The sequence below is a fragment of the Ooceraea biroi genome, chromosome 1 (genome assembly GCF_003672135.1).
Source record: "Ooceraea biroi isolate clonal line C1 chromosome 1, Obir_v5.4, whole genome shotgun sequence".
In the NCBI taxonomy this organism is placed as follows: domain Eukaryota; kingdom Metazoa; phylum Arthropoda; class Insecta; order Hymenoptera; family Formicidae; genus Ooceraea; species Ooceraea biroi.
In genome coordinates this window covers 1,588,739-1,607,912 of record NC_039506.1, presented here as the reverse complement: position 1 = coordinate 1,607,912, position 19,174 = coordinate 1,588,739, and the positions used below count along the sequence as shown (strand labels likewise).

The following is a 19,174-nucleotide window of genomic DNA, read 5'->3' as shown; positions in this document are numbered from 1 at the left end:
GTGTGATAAATTAAGATTTCTGAAAAAGGCTGTTGTGTGAATACAAATTGTATCTAGTACAGTTTCATTAAAACTAGTATCCTTAAATAACAACAAATATAATATATGTGTAATTTATTTTATCGAAAGTACGATGCACATGTTTGGACGTTTTCGTCACAGTGAGTGGATCACTCTCCCCAAGACGGGAGTAAAAGTTTGAAATTTACATCAATATCGCGTGCGAGGAAATAGAAATTTACCTAGATACCATTCTTTCGCACAGACCTCTAATTTTCTTCTCCTAAATAAGATCTATTCTGTTCTATAAGTTTCGTTTCTTTTCTTTTTTATTTTTATTTTTCATTGTAATATTGCTTCAACTTGATTTTTATTTTGTCGAGCTTAAAGTTAAAGTATATTGAGATACATAACGGATACTTGCCAAGATATGTTTCATTTTTTAACATTAATGAACGACAGGGCTGTCGAAGAAACAAAAAAGCAATGCTCTAAACTCTAAAAATAAAGTACGTATAAAACGAGCAATTAAAATTATGCAATAATTGCGTGTAGTATTTTATATAAAAGAGTGTTGAATTCATGCGAATTTAATTCGAAGCTTTTAAAGTATATTCTTAAAAAAAGAAAACGTTAAACGGACGCTAACGTTGCTGCGATACAAGAAATCAGTGCAAAGAAACCACGAAAGAGGTGCACAATTAAATAGAATTCGAGTCGCGTTTTTCTTCGTTCACTTCTCCGTTGTCGTTTCTTTGCTGCCAACATTGATTTATAATGTTCTTCGTATGGGCATAGAAATCCTTTTAATGGTGTCTCGGTGCTTTGATCGTGATAAAACGGCTAATCAAGATTCATCTGAAAATTCTAGCAGCATAAGTTCGTTTAGTTCTACTTTTTTGTTATTTCTATGCTTTAAACATAACACACACACACACACACACACACACACACACACACACACACACACACACACACACACACACACACACACACACATATATTTGGATATTACATAAATATCTTCTAGTTTATTCGCGTGTAATTATTTTTTCTTCGTACATGTTGGAAGTGAATTCTCGTTTGAAGCCCTTGTTTCCTGAAAAGCGTAGAAATGCGTTTACATCACCTAGAAACTAACGGGCGTAATTACATACTTTTCGGTTTGCTGATTAACATCTTGGCGGTGATAGGCTCGGATAATTTAGGTTAATTAAGATATCGTTGATATCCAGTAAAGGAAACTCCAAGTATTTTTGTCTTCCGTGCGATAGATTTTCCAAAATGTATATTTGCGGGATTTGCACAGATTTGTTCTTTCTACTTCGACACTTCAGCTTTTGTTATCTCGCGAATTGTCGCAAATGCCATATTGATATATTGATATATTGAATCACGCATTGATAGATTGTATCAAATCTCGTATCATCCGTTTACGTTTCCAACAGCTATTACGATTCGTCACGTAAGAAAGTTGCACAGGTTTTGCAACGCATTTCGCCATTTCTCGCGACAATCGACAAGTTATTTCGTCACGCAAGAAAGTCTTCAGATTGGAAGAAAGAAACTAGACAAATGCTGGAATGTGCGAAATAAAAGAGCAACACTTATCTACAAAGTCTCTATGATAGCATACAATTTGTGCTAAAAATTCAGTGTAATAATAATATGTTATTCAATTTTTAATTTTATTTTAGTAGATTAAATAAGTTACGTTTATTCTATGCAATTAGAAATCGAATATATATGTAAACATTTCGATTTCGTGGAAGTTTAGATTTTTATTCCTCATGCCTCGAATATGCAATAGATCAATGGAAACGTTCTCTCGAGATTTGACGAGAAACGACCTGTGTATTTCTTCTCGGGACCAAGGACGATTTCGATCCAAGGCGGACACGCATGTTAATGCAAGACGCTTTCGACGTCGACGACAACGGAACTTTCTCGCTCCGTTTAATCCAGTTTCTCGAATAAATCGCATCGCCACCGCCGCCGCTTGTTCAAGTGAGGTAACGACCGTGCGCAAGATTTATAAGTACGTTCGATGAATAGCTGGCTACTGGCTATTGAATCTAATAAGTACGGACGCTATCGTGTGATTTCTTATACGTGTATATCTCGCTGTAATTAATATTATATTAGCAAAAGACACGAGTTATTGAAAAATTAATATTTTTATATTTGCGCTAATATATGCGTGATTTGTGTTTTATGGTTTAAATAAAAATATAATGGCATTAACGAAATAATTATCATGATCATAAAATATACGTTGGTTAATATTATATTAAATATGTTACATCTTTTTGATATCAACATAATATTTAATTTAATGCAAACAAGCGTTATTTACGTTTACCGACGTATAATTCAATTTTTATCTACCGACATTGATTCTGTATCATTATTTTACTTACATTATTTTGTTTTTTGTTAATCGAAAAATTCGATTTGATGATAGTCCGACTGAGAATATCGGTAACGAACGATGTGATATCTGCTGCATGCCATGCATTCCGTACATTTCTCGTGCGCACGTTATCATCGCTGCACTTCCGGTAAAAGCGATCTTATTTCTAGTCGTTCTAGTGAATTTCTGCAATGATAACTTTCACGTCCTACGAATTGTAAACAATATTTTATTGTCGAGTTAACGACTACTTGCTTCGTTGATCTTGCAAATATTCAGGTCATATTATCGACTTTTTTCCCTTTTTCACAGCAAATCTATTTATTGTTAGACATCGAATCGCGATTTCTATGATATTAAACTATAAACTATTGAATTTTATTAAGATATACCGTTACATCGCGCGAATCATTTAATCTTGTTTAATAAACAAGACACAATATAATATATTTGGAAGAAAATTATATTTTTAAGATAAACATCAGTGGGCCATGACCAAAATGGCTCGACGACGAAAAAGGCGATCCCTTTCCGGATAACGGTAACGTTGCGTCGTGTACGGTGCATTATTGCGGTATACTGATCGGCATTACGTGTTCAACGTGCCAAGGATGTGTATGCCACGCCTCGAGGTGTGATTAATATTCGGCTCGATGGCCTCTTTCGAGCGAGGCCCGTCGTCCTTCCGCAGGATCATTCCATACGTGGTCGCCGCATTTATTTCTTTCCTTCTCGCGAGTTATCCTTCTCTCGTTTCGTCGAAGGAATTTCATTAAAAGTCCGACAGGTGTTCCTCGTACAAAAACAGGACTGACAATGAGTGATAATAGAACAGATCGTTAATCACATAATTATAATTGTGAAATGAGAGAACGCCACTTAAATCGGGAATTGATTAATGAGTTATTTACCTCGTTAAAAATACATCGACGCGTTTACAAAAGTTCCTTTCTTCAGTAGTCAAGAATATCTCCGTCTTATTGCTTCCTGTAATCTTCTTATTCCGTAATCGTATTACATATTCTTCAAACTTTTGTTAAACTTTCTTGTAAACATATATTTTCTTCTAGCTAGAGACATACAGAAGATATCAATAAAGACCACAGGATCATTAAATCTCCGTGGCTTTGCAATCTCGAACCACGAAATATCGCTCCTTTCTTCTCCAACGCAGCGTGAAATTCAATTTCCGAACATTCATCCTCTGTTATTAACGATTTCGCGCTCTGTACGTCGGCAGCTTCTGGTAACACGAGGTAACATCTCGCAGCTTGCATAATAGCGTCATTGCGAAGGAGAGGAGGATGGTCGATCGCGTCGGAGGCTTTTGCCAACGTTTGAGACTCGTTCGGCGTCGCGATTTTATCTACTGGAATCTGCTGCGGCATATCGCGCACGCGGGAGTGAAAGTGTGGCGCTCCTCGCTTTCGACGGATCCTCCGCAGCATCCGCGCCTGCGCCCTGCGGATCGCGAACGACCGAAAAGTGCTGCAAGCGACTAATCAATGAGACAGTTTAGAGCAATTTTGATGGGATCCATTGATGAAAATTGCAACTGTAAGATTTGTTATGTATTAAAATAGTTTTCGCAAAATTTGCGAAAAGTTAGAGCCTTTTAGAGAAATATTACAGTAGGGTGCGATATTGTAAAGCTTTTACGTTTAGGAAATTATATATATTATAGCTGAATATTTTGAAATTATATTAAAAAACTGTTGAAAAGCGGGCGAAAGTTTCTGGGTAAAAAAATAGAGGTTAAACTAGTTTTGATCGATAAAATCAGATGAAAAATGTTAACAGAATGATAGGATTTTTTAAACGAAATAACGGCTTTTAATTAATTTTACGAATGTTTAGTTGACGAATATGGAGATTGTGAAAGGCAATGGTAGCTTCAGGTGGAAAATTAGGTCGAAGAATGTTGAAGAGATGAACGAGATCTTATGCAATATAGCAATTATGATTTAAATTGATTCTCATTAATAAAGTTAAATCAGAGGACATTGAAATAACGATAATCTAGATTCTAGATTGTGGGTCGAAGAATTAATTTCGATAAATTAATGTTGTGTATATTTTTGCAAATAAACAAGATATTTGACTTTTCTGAAATTTTACAACTTATTTCGATAGAAAATTTTAGCCAAAGATTCTTAAAGAAATGCAAAAAGTGCAAATATCGTGACATTCGATCAGTTGAACTTTATTATAGTGGCGCAGACATGAACTTTAGCATATGAACGTGAGTGTTGTTCCATGCGAATAACAAATTGTGTAATTTACTGTCCGTTTTTTTGAGATATTCATAAATCCGGATGAGTTGTTTTATGCATGAGAAGAATCGTTTCTGTGTTTTTATGTTGCATAATTTCTTACAAGGATTATGTAAGTTTCGAAATACGCTTACCAATATACAAATTTATGTTTTCAAGATTAAAAATAATCTTAATTTAACTAAAATTTACTAAAAACAGTATTAAAAACTTTATTACAACACAGTAACGAACTTATAATTCTGTATAGGTTAACAAATTTTATGTAAAAAATAAGATAATTACTATTCTTCTTGACAATTCATGAAAAATATGAAAAAATCAATTTTCTTTTATAATAATCAGATCAACACGCGCTTTGATGTATGCACTCTCCTAACGATGAACATTAATGACCTCATTTGATTCATAAAAAAATCAATTAATTTTTTTCTTCTTACCGATCGATTATGCGCTTGCCATACCTATGCCTAAAAGGAGCTCGTCGTTGAGCGAATCGCAGTGCGGAGGAGTCGAGGCGACGATGAGGTGTGGGAGGTGGAAAAAAATCGCAGGTGGAGAAGAGTGCCACGAGAGGTTGTTGACACCTTCATCGAGCATACGTTCTATGCGTTTTGTCTCCTGGGTGTCGTGGTAAGATATGTGCGCGATGCATCGTGAATGCCAATCAGCCGGCGAGTCGGCTGCTCCTCCTCGTGCACGCGACTTGCATTCCCTATTTCGTGTTTCCTTCACACCGCCGACGTTGATCGGGCTAGATCTTCCATATGATGAGATTTCCATATCCGCCGCCACGACTTCAAGGTCCCATCGTATTTTCATCCTGAATTCATTTGCGCTTCCAAGCACACTTTCTTGACGAGCAAGAGACATAATTCTGTTTCTTAGTTTCATAAATAACAAAAATGATACATTGCACAGTTTTTGTAAATTCAGCTCTCTTATAAAAAGTATAATTTTCTTATGTTACAGTGTATCAAAAATACTAAAAAATAGATTTTCTTATAAGAACTGAATTTATCAATATCGTAAAACATTTACATAGAGAATTACGTAATTTACATTTACATTTTATTACAAGATCTGTCCCTAATGCTATTATTATTATAATTGGATTACGAAAATGCTTAAATATTCTATTAAAAGTCTCTATCTCGCAATCCATTTTTATTAATACTCTTTCGATATGACGAAAAGTTTGAGTTTCTCCGAAATTGATTTATTAACTTGTCGAACAGCGTGCTTGTGCGAGGTTGACGTCGTTGGTGACCGGCGTTCCGAAGAAAGTGCGACATGCCATTTCGAATTCAACCAGATGTCTGTGTTCTTTTGTCGATCTGTATTTTCCCTTTCGCGTGAATTCGCGACTCTTTTATTCCGCGGCGCGCTCTCCAGAGCGGTTTTCTCTCTTTCTTGATGTTGCGACGTTACATTGCGCTTTTAAATGCCGCTCAGTTTTCGGATTCCGTCTTCTTCCATTTTGTCAGTTTTTCTTCATATGCGAGGAATAGGCAGACTGTCTTGCGCCGAAGATTGACACATCGCCTATTGTTCCTGCGTATGCTAAAATATCTTTCTCAACCTCAACTCGGCATCTTTAAATTAGCAGCACTCATCTCGTGATTGTGTCTGAAAGTATAAAGTATTTTTGAGATTGATTATAAAGTTTTGAGAGGATCTGTCATCAGGTTTGAAATTTCATGAGCTGTGGAATACCGTTTACGTGCACGCGAGGCGTGCGAACGTATCACGTGTCGTGAAACCGTTAGATCTCATGTGCGGGTAACATCAGACGTCTTCCAAATGGAAAGGAGGATTCTTCACATCAGCCTATCGTCGTTCGTGCCGCAATCTCCCTCATTGCATTCAGCATGGAACCGAGATTTCGCCCGTTGTTTTCGGGGTTACGTCTCTTCGTCTCCTTTCGATCCTATTGCCCACGAGTCCACGTAAGGATACCGCATTCGATCACTTCAGGATCAAGAAAATTTAATCTCTCTGAAAAATTGCAATTTATACTTCACTAGTACTTATCAATACATTTCATCGGAGAAAAATGTGAATAGCAACATAAAATTCTATATTATATTGATTACATTGATAACACGACTTCGAGAATTTTACTTTAGTAGTTGCGCACGAAATTTATGTTTTCCCGCATAGCAAGTTTTGCATAGCGAATACGTGAATGAGAAGAAATTAAAGTTCTAAAAAGCGACGCCGCGCGAAATCTAATCTGATTTTTTTTCTTCAACATGTTGGAAAGAAGAAATTTGGCAAATTGGACACATGTACGTGTAATGTGCAGGCATCAAGAAAAATTGTCGAAACTTTTATGATACTGCATTTTCATTTCTCTCAAAGTAAATCTTCATTGTTGGCCTGTGTGGATGTCTCATTCATATTCGAACGACCATAAATGTAACCCGCCGGTAGACACGTCATCACTCGGGGTTTAATGCCACGCATTTACGATTAGCGGTAACGCGCTCGGGACGGATCCGTAACGCGCCGTTTTCCGTCGCCCACGTAGCCAATTGCGGTGCGGAAAAAAGCCGCCGTCGGGAGAGGAGATGCATGCGAGTCGGAATGCGGCACCAAAGCCCAAGGAGAACCACTTCTCGCCGCTGCACCCTACGTGTTCCGCAGCTATCTCCTCGATCCCGACTGTGACTGGCCGGCCGGTAACATTGTTTGCCGATGGCCATTCCCGTATTCAACGCAAAATCACCTCAACAACTTTAATATCGCATATAATTTCCAAGAAAATTAGAAGAAATTGGAGAATTCTCGCTCATGATTTGTGCAACGTACGATCACGGAAGAACTCGTCTCGTCAAAGCGTAACAAAAGATTCTTTTTCTTCTTTTTGTATCTTCTGTTTCTCCTTAGGGTCTTATTTATCTTATCTATCTATTGTACATTTTTGTCGATTAATTTATTATTATTTCATTATAATGTTCTAATTGGGTGACTATATTTTTAATTTGATTAATTGAATTTGGATGTTCAGCACTGAGATTCAGAAAATTTTGGTTTTTGATTTATCATTTAGGATAATTCCGAGATAAATGGCCACTTGGCACAGATGACTAATCGCTCTAATTTTGTTATTATTATCGCTCAGTCTGTGGTGAACTTTAGTTGTGTTTGCAACAGGAGTGTCCGCTGAAAATTGTTTCGTACGTTACTATTTCCACGTAAGTATTAGAAATATCTGACATAAACTTACAGACACCAAGATTTTAGATTTATTTAGAGCTCTCATAGCTGACGTTGTACAATTTCCATTCCCATCATGTTTTATGAAATGCTATTGATTATCTCTCTTAGATGATCGGGAGAGATGGCTATAGCAGCTCCGAAATAGTTGGTCACACCCGTGGAATCGCTATTATATTTTTCTACAAAAGTTCTCTCTTCTTCTCAGATGCTGAACAAATATCTAAAACCCGTAATACCCGTAAAAATGAAAAGAAAAAGACACTATTAATATAATTTTTATTAAAATCTTTTTTCCAACAACAAGTGTATTTTATTTCAGGCTATTTTTAGTCTTAGAACATTTTTTTCTCCTTTTTTGTTTACTTTTACGTTAATTTAAAAACTGCTGAACTACCTTTGTACTTTATGGTCTTTCCCGGTTATTTTTTCACCATGTTTTTATTGAAAAACAGGATATGTTTTCAGCAACTAAAAAATCGATGGTTATCTATCCCGGAATTACCCTAATACCTGAAAGATCTTCAGACATGTCTTCTTAGTCTTTTCGTGACATTTGCAAGTGGTCTCACCTGATCCTTGCAGGCGTTCGCAATGTAGCTATAAAGAATCACACACGGATCCCGGACGGACACGCGCGCGAATGTTCACGCGCGAGCGAGCACGGACATAACTATGCACGCGGACGAGTTTGCTCGTAACGCTTCGACGAGACGAGTTCTTCCGCGATCGTATGTTACACGAACCATGAGCGAGAATTCTCCAATTTCTTCTAATTTTCTTGGAAATTGCATGCGATATTAAAATCCACGAGCGTACAAATCTAACTTATTCAATAATTGCAATTGTGTATAACGTTCTTTCGGGATTCTGGTTATTCCTCAATTTCATTTTCCATTCATAGGAAGAGGCAATTTGATATTTTACATTTATTGATTGCTAGAATTGAATTGCTAATTGAATTTCATTAATAACGTGTTTCTCAGAATGAATATTGCATAATTTCGTGATAATTATTTATCACTGCTTTCCTCATTGCTTCGAAGCAACGAGATAGAATACACTTCCTTGCACACGGCACGTAATAACGCGCGGTGAGAAAAATAAAAGGAAAATCTCGAAGGAAATGCGAGCGCCGGGAATGCATTTACATAGGTGGAGAGGTCTATGTACCGCGTTGTTGTTCTTATTTTTGCGCGTATTTCTCACTTTCTCCGTGACGCCGCCCGATCGCGATGCTTAGAAATAATATTGCGAACCGAGGACGTGCAGCGTAAACTTCTATCTTCTACCGTGGATTGCTAAAGAATGATTCTCAACATTTCAATGCGATTGAACCATCGCAGTGACACACGAGCTCCATGTGAGTTGCTCCAGACTGGAATATTCTTTTTGAGATAAATTTCTATCAAGAAAATGTATATACACAAATTAAATATTTTAATAGAAATTGCCATTATGGATTTATTCATCTTTTCTTTACGTATTATATTTTGCGAGACAGCTCTAATTTTGCGGTCTCAATTGCCATCTGTCTCGATCTTCGTGCTCGGTAGTTTCGATAATCCCCTTTCCTTCGACGTGGAATTCAGGTCACGGTCGTGCAATGAGAATCCCGGGAATCGCTCGGATGCTGCGCGTAAGTAGTAAGTACCGATTTGGATCAGACTTACGCGATGATAGCGAACCGCGCCCTGAATGCCAACGCGAGACGACAACGACGACGATGAAAAGACGAAGAAAGCAGCCTTCCCGCAACCGGGCCCGTACCAGTGAAAGTCGTCCAAAATGTCACCGGGGTTTAACTTTACCGCGAATATGTGCACGCGCACACGTTCCTCGACAAGAAGAGAGAGAGAGAGAGAGAGAGAGAGAGAGAGAGAGAGAGAGAGAGAAAGTGAGCGAGAGAGGGCGACAGAGCGAAACGTTGGGCGCGGCGAGAGTACAACGTGCCTTTGCGTAATTTACCTTCTGACAGCTGGAACGCATTAGGATGATCGATGCCATTTAAGCGAGACTGTAATCGCAGAGTCTTCATCCGCTGCTTGATCTTCAAATTTAGGGCAACGAGATGTTCAGGTGTTAAAGGTCGCACAAATTTCGCTCAATTCGCTGAAATTTAATAAAACGTTGCATAAGTATCTACTCATTCATATTCCTTTATATCTTTTAAAGGTATAATTACGGAGATCATTAAAAGAGCTTCCTCATAAAGGTTTTATCTTGAAGGAAGGCTAAAGGAAGGATTCGCTTTATTTCCCTGAATCATCTCTCTCGTCTCGCGCCATCGACATCGCCGAAATGCATTATCGCATTATAGCTCTCTTCCTGGCGATATTTCGCGACGCCGCTCTTTCACGAGTCTAAAATTATCCGCGTCGAGGACGGTTATGCGTTCCGAGAAGTCTGCGAGAAGGTGGCTTGCATCCATTGCTGTACAAAAACCCAGCCCCCGGGTCTCCTCGAGGTCTCCTCCGGCGCGTCGTTATTTTCCCCAAACCGGATTTTCAGGCCGTGTTTCGCCCCTTGTTTCGATCCTTTGAACACTTATCTGCTTACCGGAGTTGCAAAATCTCCCAAGGCAAGGTGACCCAGTTGCACCTTCGGATTAAGTAGGTTGGGAACCGAGAAGTGATCCATCTTGACGTCTCGATTTATGGATATATAAAGGGAAAGATTTTTAGCATAATAAGAATTTTTAGAAAAGTTAAAAATATAAGGATTATGCAAATATGAATTCGTTGATGAAATAAAATACGAATTATAACTATTTTGCTGAAAAAAAGATTTTACATTTTATTCTTAACTCGAAACAAGACATTTTATTAATAGGTTGTAGAATATATATGTATATATCGATTTGTGTTTTGTTGATATTCCATTTACTTATTGAAGATGCCATTTTATTTTATATTGAAAAGATTGATAAAAAAAGGATTTTATATTTAAAGGAAATGTGTTACTAATAAAGTATTATAACGTGTGTTTAGTAGCTTTATCCCGAGCAATGCACCTTTCGAGAGTGCATTCGTCACCTTTTGCACTTCGCTCTTACTCGCAGATCGCGTATTTATGAAGATGCATACTCACTTGTATTGCAATACGAATAATAGGCGTTCTCTGTCTCTTGGATGCAATCGACCTGCAGGGAAAGTAACGATGCGTGACGTAGACAGAAAGAGACAGGTCGAAGAATTCGAGTCACACCTAGAGGACCTTCCCTGGCGATGCAAAAAATTGCGGAACGCAGTGACGAAACGTATAGACCGGGAATGCCTCCTCCAGATTCCTCCTGCTTATTATTCATTGCCTCGAATAGTATCGCACATGCATATAATCATCTTTAAGCAGAATTTTCTTGACTTCTGATACCTAATGAGAAAGATATAATTTCGACAGAATTAACTACAAATAACCGAAAAAATTAATTATGAGTAAAACTATCGTTTGATATTTATATACGATAGCTATTATCACGGATTTACGATTCATTAATTTGATCTTACGGAAATTATTAATTTACAGTTTAAATGAGTACATTTTACATAAATCGTATCGAGATGCAGTGTATCTAAGTGCCATGTGCGCGCACATTATAATATATTATTCCATTATATTATGGAATGTGGATATTTTAGCATTCTGAAAGACAGTAAGTCTCGTCCAGGCAAGAAATATAATATAATATTTTGACAACATCATCGTACTACGCGTTTCACGCGTGAATACGTGAAAATTTTGCGTAGTAGGTCTCATTACGTTATGCCCGGCACACGACGACGTAAGATTTTTCGTCGACATCGTGTACTACCTGTCCATCGAGAACTTGCATAATGTTCTATTTATTGCACCAATCTTGCGACGTATAAATAAAATAAATTCTACAGTTGCGAAAAGCGCGATCGCAATTATCGATTCAAAAATCTGAATGGAAAGTTTATCGAGATCTTTCGCTGAAATTGTTTTCTTGATTGTCTCATTTCGTCATTTAAATAAAAAGATATTCTTGTAGCTAAATCTCCCTAAATAATGATTTTGTGATAAATATTCTCAACTGTTTTCTATTCATTATTTTAAATTTCTTTTATTTGCAACATCAAGTTCCAAGATTCTAGTAGTGATCATTCTATGTAATGGCTTACGAAAATGTTGCAAACCACGTTAACATTTAACGATACATTGCCTTGCAACTCAACCACTGAAAGGACATTGTCCTTTTGAAGTCATTAAGGCGAGAGAAAGGCGATTCCTCGCGACGGAAATTTCGTAACAACGCACGTTGATTTTCTGGCAGACCTATTAACCTGGAGGGCTAATTCTTTGTTTGTAATCGGTTGTCATATAAAATAATCGCGTGATCTATTATACTGTCGTCAACTTCTACTGATAATTAAATCTTTTAATTAAATTGTTAATTATTTCTTCTTATTATTGAAATAAAACATTATAAAATCAATTTAAAATTAATTATAAATTAGATTATCAAATTAAATTCTATTTTTTCTCTTTAATAATAACTTTATAATATTTTAAATATTTTTAGCATTAATATTATTTTTATTTCGATATTTCTAAATTTTTGTAGAAAAGACTAAAAAGGAAAGAAAACAAAAACTAAACCTGTGTGTGAGTGTTATTAAATTGAGCGGCGGGCGTCCATCGTTGATCTTTCACGCGTGCCTAATCATAGGGCTCGTTGACTGCAATTTCTAAGCTTTTCCGGAAAGGTCGAGGCCGCCGTGGTCGTGCGGCCAACTCGCGAATACCTTTCTCGACCCGGCGAACCTTCTGTAATAAACAGGAATTACATGAGTATTTCTCTTCACCTTTCTTGTCACGAATCATTATCGCGATCGTTTCGCGTAACTTTTGGCAAATGCATTACCGTTCGTTTTTAATTCTATTTATTTTACCATCCCATCGGTTGGCCGCAAATTATGCAAGAATTTTGTGTAACAAAGACAAAAATGTATATTTAAGCATAGTTAAGCGATCCTGCTTCGTTCCTACAGCAGTTCTTTCGCTTTATATTCATCACGCTTGACATCGAGCGTTTTCTTCATCTCTAGAAACACGGTAATCGGGCGTGGCAGCAGGAAAACAGCAAGAAAGCAACGGGAAAGTGATATTTCTTTGCCCTCACGTCGCATACAGGGACTAATCAAATTTCTCAACATCCCCGCATTTAAATAAAATAATTATTACACATTTAAAAAACATAATTTAAAAAATAATGTTACTTGATATAATGAGTATTAATCACAGTTAATAATTGGAATAGAGAGAGAGAGAGAGAGAGAGAGAGAGAATTAATGAATAAAGCTATCTTTGTGTTCTATCTCTTCAAATTTTGACTTTCAAAAATTAACAAGTTACTTTTGCTATTCTAATTAAACGCAGCGATTTTCACGATGAAAGATTTTCCTTTCAAAATTGTAATGATTTAATCGCATTCCCGGCGTTCGGCCGCATATTCGATGACTTCCCCACTTTGCCACTGATTTGCTACGCTTTTCACATTTTACCGGGACCTTTTGCCGCTTCATATCCGACATAACGTCGCGTATTATTACGTAATTATCAAGTTTTGCGCCAGCGAGACCAAGTGAAACGTACGAGAGGCGTCTCCCCGACTGCTACTTTCGATACGCAATTCGTTCGTTTCTAAACGATTTCTCGAATTCTGCTCGGTCAAAACATCCGGTTTAATCGAAACACTTTCTTCGTTAAAGAGCAAGGCGATATTAGCTTTCGTTCGACAATTACTACAATATACTTTCTGTTGCTTTTGCCATTTTCACATTATGCACAGTATCATGAAATCTATTCTTGATAAAATGAAAACGTAGGCGATAAAAATTTCACACTGTCATTATTTACACATTTACATGATTGACGCGTAATCTTACGACTGTTATATGATCATTATATTACAGCCGTTTGGCGTTGCTCTTATATAACATTGTTGCGTGATTATATAGTCATTTGTTTATATAATTGTTACATAGTGACCAATGACATGCTTCAGTTTTATAACTCATTCAGCACATGCGATAAGTGTGTGGATTGATAATTGAAAAATTTCTTGAGATATATAAAAGAAATTTTCTTCTTTCTAGTGTCCTTTATCCCTTTCTCTTTAGCAACGCACTTTTTGTAATCGATTTCTTCTATGCGTATGTGCGATCAAGCGTGAAATTCCAATTGCGAAAAAGGCATGAAAAAGGTCGCTGCGGTTGGTCTCTTCTTTTACGTGCCATCATTTCTCCCGACAATGCGTTGTCAGGAATAATAGAGGTGAAAGAGATAGACGAGAAATGCATTGAATGATAGAAATCTCAGTTCGAAGCTGCAAATTAATGAGGATATATAAATTCGTTGAATATGATTTAGTAAAATAATGACTAATGATATAATAAGTCTTATACGCAGTAATTACTACAAATAACATACATATCAATAATTAAGTAAGAATTAAATGACATATTTGATTTATATTTGTGATGTAATTTGATACATGTATCGTTTTAAATTTGTGCTTATCACACACACACACACACACACACACACACACATATTGAAGTTTCGATACAAGTTTTGGAAATCTACAAAATGTATTTAGTGATATTCACATGTTTTAAACATAAAGTATGAAACTTTTTAAATATTAAAAGATTTTCTAGCCAAGTTTTAAAAATTTATATGTCGGATATTTCGATAATGTAACGTCGTTAATTTCAATGCCGGAGACTTCAACGCCTGGACAAATACGAACTCCAAATTGTTATTTTATAATTAAGAACTAAATGACATAACATATCAAGATGTGAGCATATCATTGTAGATTCAAGCGAAACATGCCATTTAGTTCTTAATTGACCGTAACCAACATACGTTAATAATCACGTTATGTGAAATAATTAACAACGAAATGGTTTGGCTTTACGAAGGCGTGAAAATTAGGACGAGCTACTTGCCGCTAAACGAGGATATTACAGTTACGATCCAATAAATCCGCTAACGGCGCAACAGATTGCTTTGCGGAGAAACCAAAGGCCTGTCTGCAAGGCAATTGAAAAAGATGCGTGTTAACGTGTTACTCTCTCCAGAGGTAAAAAAAAACGTATCCCAATTACATGCGGTGTATATATGTATATAAAGTATATACAGAGTGTCTCAACAAGAAAGGTCAATATTCCGAGAGATGATATCGATTATTTTAAGCAAAAGTGTTCATATGAACGTATGTCCTATTCCAAATTTTTGTTTCTGAGATAGAGCTATTATATTTGAATGTACAGTTACAAAATTATTGACAAGATAAAGAGATACTACTGTTTCTAATATTTATTGTTCAAATGACACATGTCTTACAGTTTATAATAAATTCTTAATAGTATCATCATTAATATCAATATACCTTTTTTATTTTCTTTTTTTCGTATATACATTTTTGCTTAAAATGACCGATACTATCATTTCCGAGAATGTTAACTTTTTCTCCTGGAACACTCTATTATATAGAATTATATAGATCACCTTGATGTTGCCACAACTGATCATGAGCAATACATCTTATGAGATAACATTTGTATGAATTATTCATGCTCCAATTTATCTATAATAATTTTTTCAATCTCTAATTGGATACATCTCTTATCTTCCCGTTCTTTGGTCATGTTCTCCGGTTGTTCATATATATATTGGTCGAACTTCTTGCTTTTGAACCTGAAGAATCTGAAGAGTGTGTGCTGCAATCTGGTGCCTCTGATGTAAAGTTTCTGGATTGCATGTCATCTGCTAACCATTTACCAGCAATGGGAATTTCTCATAAAAATAATTTCCGGCGAATTTTTCAAATTGCTTAATTTTATTTGTTTCTATCGTTTCTTTGTTAATGTTTATTAGAACATATTCTTCTATCGAAATTTTTTGATACTACTTTAATCATTTATATTCATCTACAAATCCAATTGAAGAAGTTGGGAAAATATGTGAAAAGCATATAACAATTTTAGCTTATATTTATTTACAGATCTGATTATGATTTCAATCAAAAGTTCCCTTTTACTTTTCTACAAGATGCTATATTATGAGTGAGTGTAAATATATGTATATTGCAGAAGATACTCAATTAAATGAAAATAATTAATTTTTTACTTGCTGTCTGTTCATCAAACTCTCTTGGATTATTATCGAGAAATTATCTTTAAATTTACTTACTAATAATTTCTTTTAGTTATTGCTTAAAACTTTAATTAAATATTATTGCACTGATGAGCAACTGACAGATGATAATCAACATGCTGATTTAGTAAAAGTATTATTTTATTGAAGTTTAGTCAATGCGCGTCCTTCCTAGCGAAAGCATGAATTTCAAAGAATTCATTTGATTAGCTGGAACAGAAAAACGTATCTTTTCTCAGCTTAAGTCATTCCACTAGAATCTATACATACATCTATAACATATATCGCATGTTTCTTTCAATATGTATATATTTAAAAAGTGAGGAAGACTATTATACAACAAAGGAAGCCTCACCATTTGGCAATGCTGAAAGGCCTGCAGGAGTCCGACGGCTTGTCATATGAAAATCCTGTCGAACACCTTATTAACTGAGGCCTGTTGTTTCTACAAACCACCACGTTGGTACAGGCGTCGTTGAGTCGATGCATGTCGCCATTGTTACACGGGGCATTCATCAGCTCGGGCGGTATCACTTGAAAGACGGTCCACGGGTTCGTTAAACTGGATGTTTCAGTTACGTTCGCAGGCTGACCAAACAGTTGATCATCAGCTAGCGTTTCTTGTTTGTGTTTCTCCTTGTCAATCTCCAGTTGGCTTGCTGGATGTCGCTGATGCCACGGATCGAGTTCGACTTTGTTCAGCCAGGGATTACTGGGATACGAGGGGGATGGTGGTGGATAGGGTTGCGGCTGGTAGGTCGGTGGTTTGGGAGGTTGAGGTTGAGGTTGATAAGTTGGAGGTTGGGGTTGATAAGTAGGTTGGGGTTGATAAGTTGGAGGTTGAGGCGCGATAGTCGACGGTTGTGGTGCATAAGTGGGTGGTTGTGGGGCATAGGTGGGACGCGATGGGGGACGCGAAGGTTGAGTCGGCGGTTGTGTAGGTTTCGGTGGTTTTGGCGTGGCTGCGCCCTTGCAATCCACATTATACGGATAGTCGCATACGTTTAATATCTGGAAGATAAAACGACTGTTGAAAGTTGTATTATCACTGTTTCTTAATGGAAATAATCATGAAAACTAAAATCGGTTTTTATTTTTATGATATGTAGAGATTAAATTTAATAAGTAATTTACTTTTAAGTAATACTTTTTGAAATATAGAAAATTGCAAAATGTCATCCATAACTAGCATCATGACATCATGGCGTCATACTACGACTTCAAATTCCGCTCACACCAAATTTTTTTTTAAATGAATTCTTACATCATTGTAAACGAGACCGCGAGAGCAGTTGAATTTGATGGGCCTGCCTACGACACACACATAGAATTCTGAACAGTTGCTCGAGCTTCTGTAACGCCCGTTCGGATCCGGACAGATTTTTGATCCTGGTGGCAACTGCGGTTCTGTCGAATAATCACATTAATTACATTTGTTCCTCGAATGTATATTTTTAATCAAACAAATTGTTGCAAATTTAAACTATTAAGTTATTCAGTTATTTAATTATAAATTACACTATTAAGAAGAAATAAACCATTATTTTTAATCACGGCATTTAAATGAAAAAATTTAATGATTACATAAAAATGCATTATTGTATAACTTATAGGAAGCATAATAGAAAATTTTTAATAGATATTTTAAATAATTACTGAGCCAAGATGAAATCCACGCTGCTTCATCTAATAATAAATCTCACTTCGAGAACCACTGATCTAACAAACGAAGTCGTGATCACTGCGTGAATCGGCGATTCGCGCCGCATGAATTATCGATCACACTCACTCGGCGTGGCGGACGGTCTGTTGCCGCAATTCACGTTGTAGTCGAAGTCGCAGTAGCCGGTAACATCATTGAAGAGTAGCCCGGCCGGGCAGATCTGCTCGACCACCACGTCGTCCCAGCAGTTCAAATAATTGGCGCAACTCTTCGGGCTTGGATATTGACCTCTTAAGCCCAGGCAGCCTGGCGCAGGTTGCGGTGGTAATATGGGTTTCACTGGCGGCGAAATGGGACTTGGAAGCTCGTTTGTGTCGCCTGGGTTCTCTGGAAGTCCGGGATATTGTCTGCTGAGAAGGATCTCGTCGTAACGTTCCGACGTGTTGTTCGCATTGCTCCAGCGAGCCTTCAAGCGAGACTCCAGTTTCTGGAGGTCAAATTTGTTCCATGGGTTCTCTAGTTCTGGAATTTCATTTGGTTGTTCTAATGAATAAAAGTTTATTATCCTCTAATAATAATAACAATTTCATATTAGCTTGCGCGCAATTGGAATTGAATATTAGAAATTAATAATAAATAATAAATTTTTCTGTTTAAATTTCTCATCTATATTAAACATTAATATTTCTGTTTAAGTAAGAATTAAATAAATATCATACATGATTCCACTCTTAAAAAAGCCGTGTTAAATCAATAATTTTACATTTGACGTTGACAGTGTCCTTTTAAGTCTTTTTAAAATGCTCTTTTAAATTATTAAAATATCTCTAAAAACTGATACAAAGACATGAAAAATTATAATACTTTTTAGATATTTTTGATACGTTAGCAGTTTGCGTACGTTAACATCTCTCGTTACGTTAACGTAACACCTCTCGTAACGCTACGTTATTGTTACCAGTCACATAGGAACCTCTCTCGCGGAACTCGAGACTCTCGACCCTGAAAGTCGTTGGCACTGACCTTCGGTTCGCCCAACGAATGCAAAATGCTTACCGGCATACGACGCCGGCGTCGTCATTACCGCTGTCGCCGTCGTGGATCTGACTCTCCTTCTGGCCGCGTCGACAAATCCTAGAGCAAGAATCACGAAGATCCATGTCACTTTTGATGCTTTCATCTTCCTTTCGACGTTGTCCTCGTTTTACTCTTCGTCTTCCTCGTTGTTTTTTTTCCTTTCAGGTAAGGTCGGCACCCTTTGCCGGAACAAATATTCCTCTCTTCCGAGGGTATCTCTTCAAGGATACCTCTTTCGCGGATGATCCGAATTGAACGATAATCGACACTGACGCGCGCTGTTCTGATGCTGGATGGGCTGGACCTGGACGCTTTCAGGGCTTTACATAGGGCGGCCCC

At 36.8% G+C, this 19,174-nt stretch overlaps 1 protein-coding gene across 1 annotated transcript; it reads right to left on the bottom strand.

Moving 5' to 3' along the window:
• Positions 1-15,313: 15,313 nt before the first annotated feature.
• LOC105280251 (YLP motif-containing protein 1) lies at positions 15,314-18,938 on the bottom strand. The gene is made up of 4 exons (XM_026969387.1): positions 18,782-18,938; positions 17,885-18,280; positions 17,360-17,502; positions 15,314-17,106 (listed from the first exon to the last, which is right to left on the bottom strand). Exons 1-4 carry the CDS (start codon positions 18,936-18,938, stop codon positions 16,447-16,449), a joined length of 1,356 nt encoding a protein of 451 aa, XP_026825188.1. The 3' UTR covers positions 15,314-16,446.
• Positions 18,939-19,174: the final 236 nt, after the last annotated feature.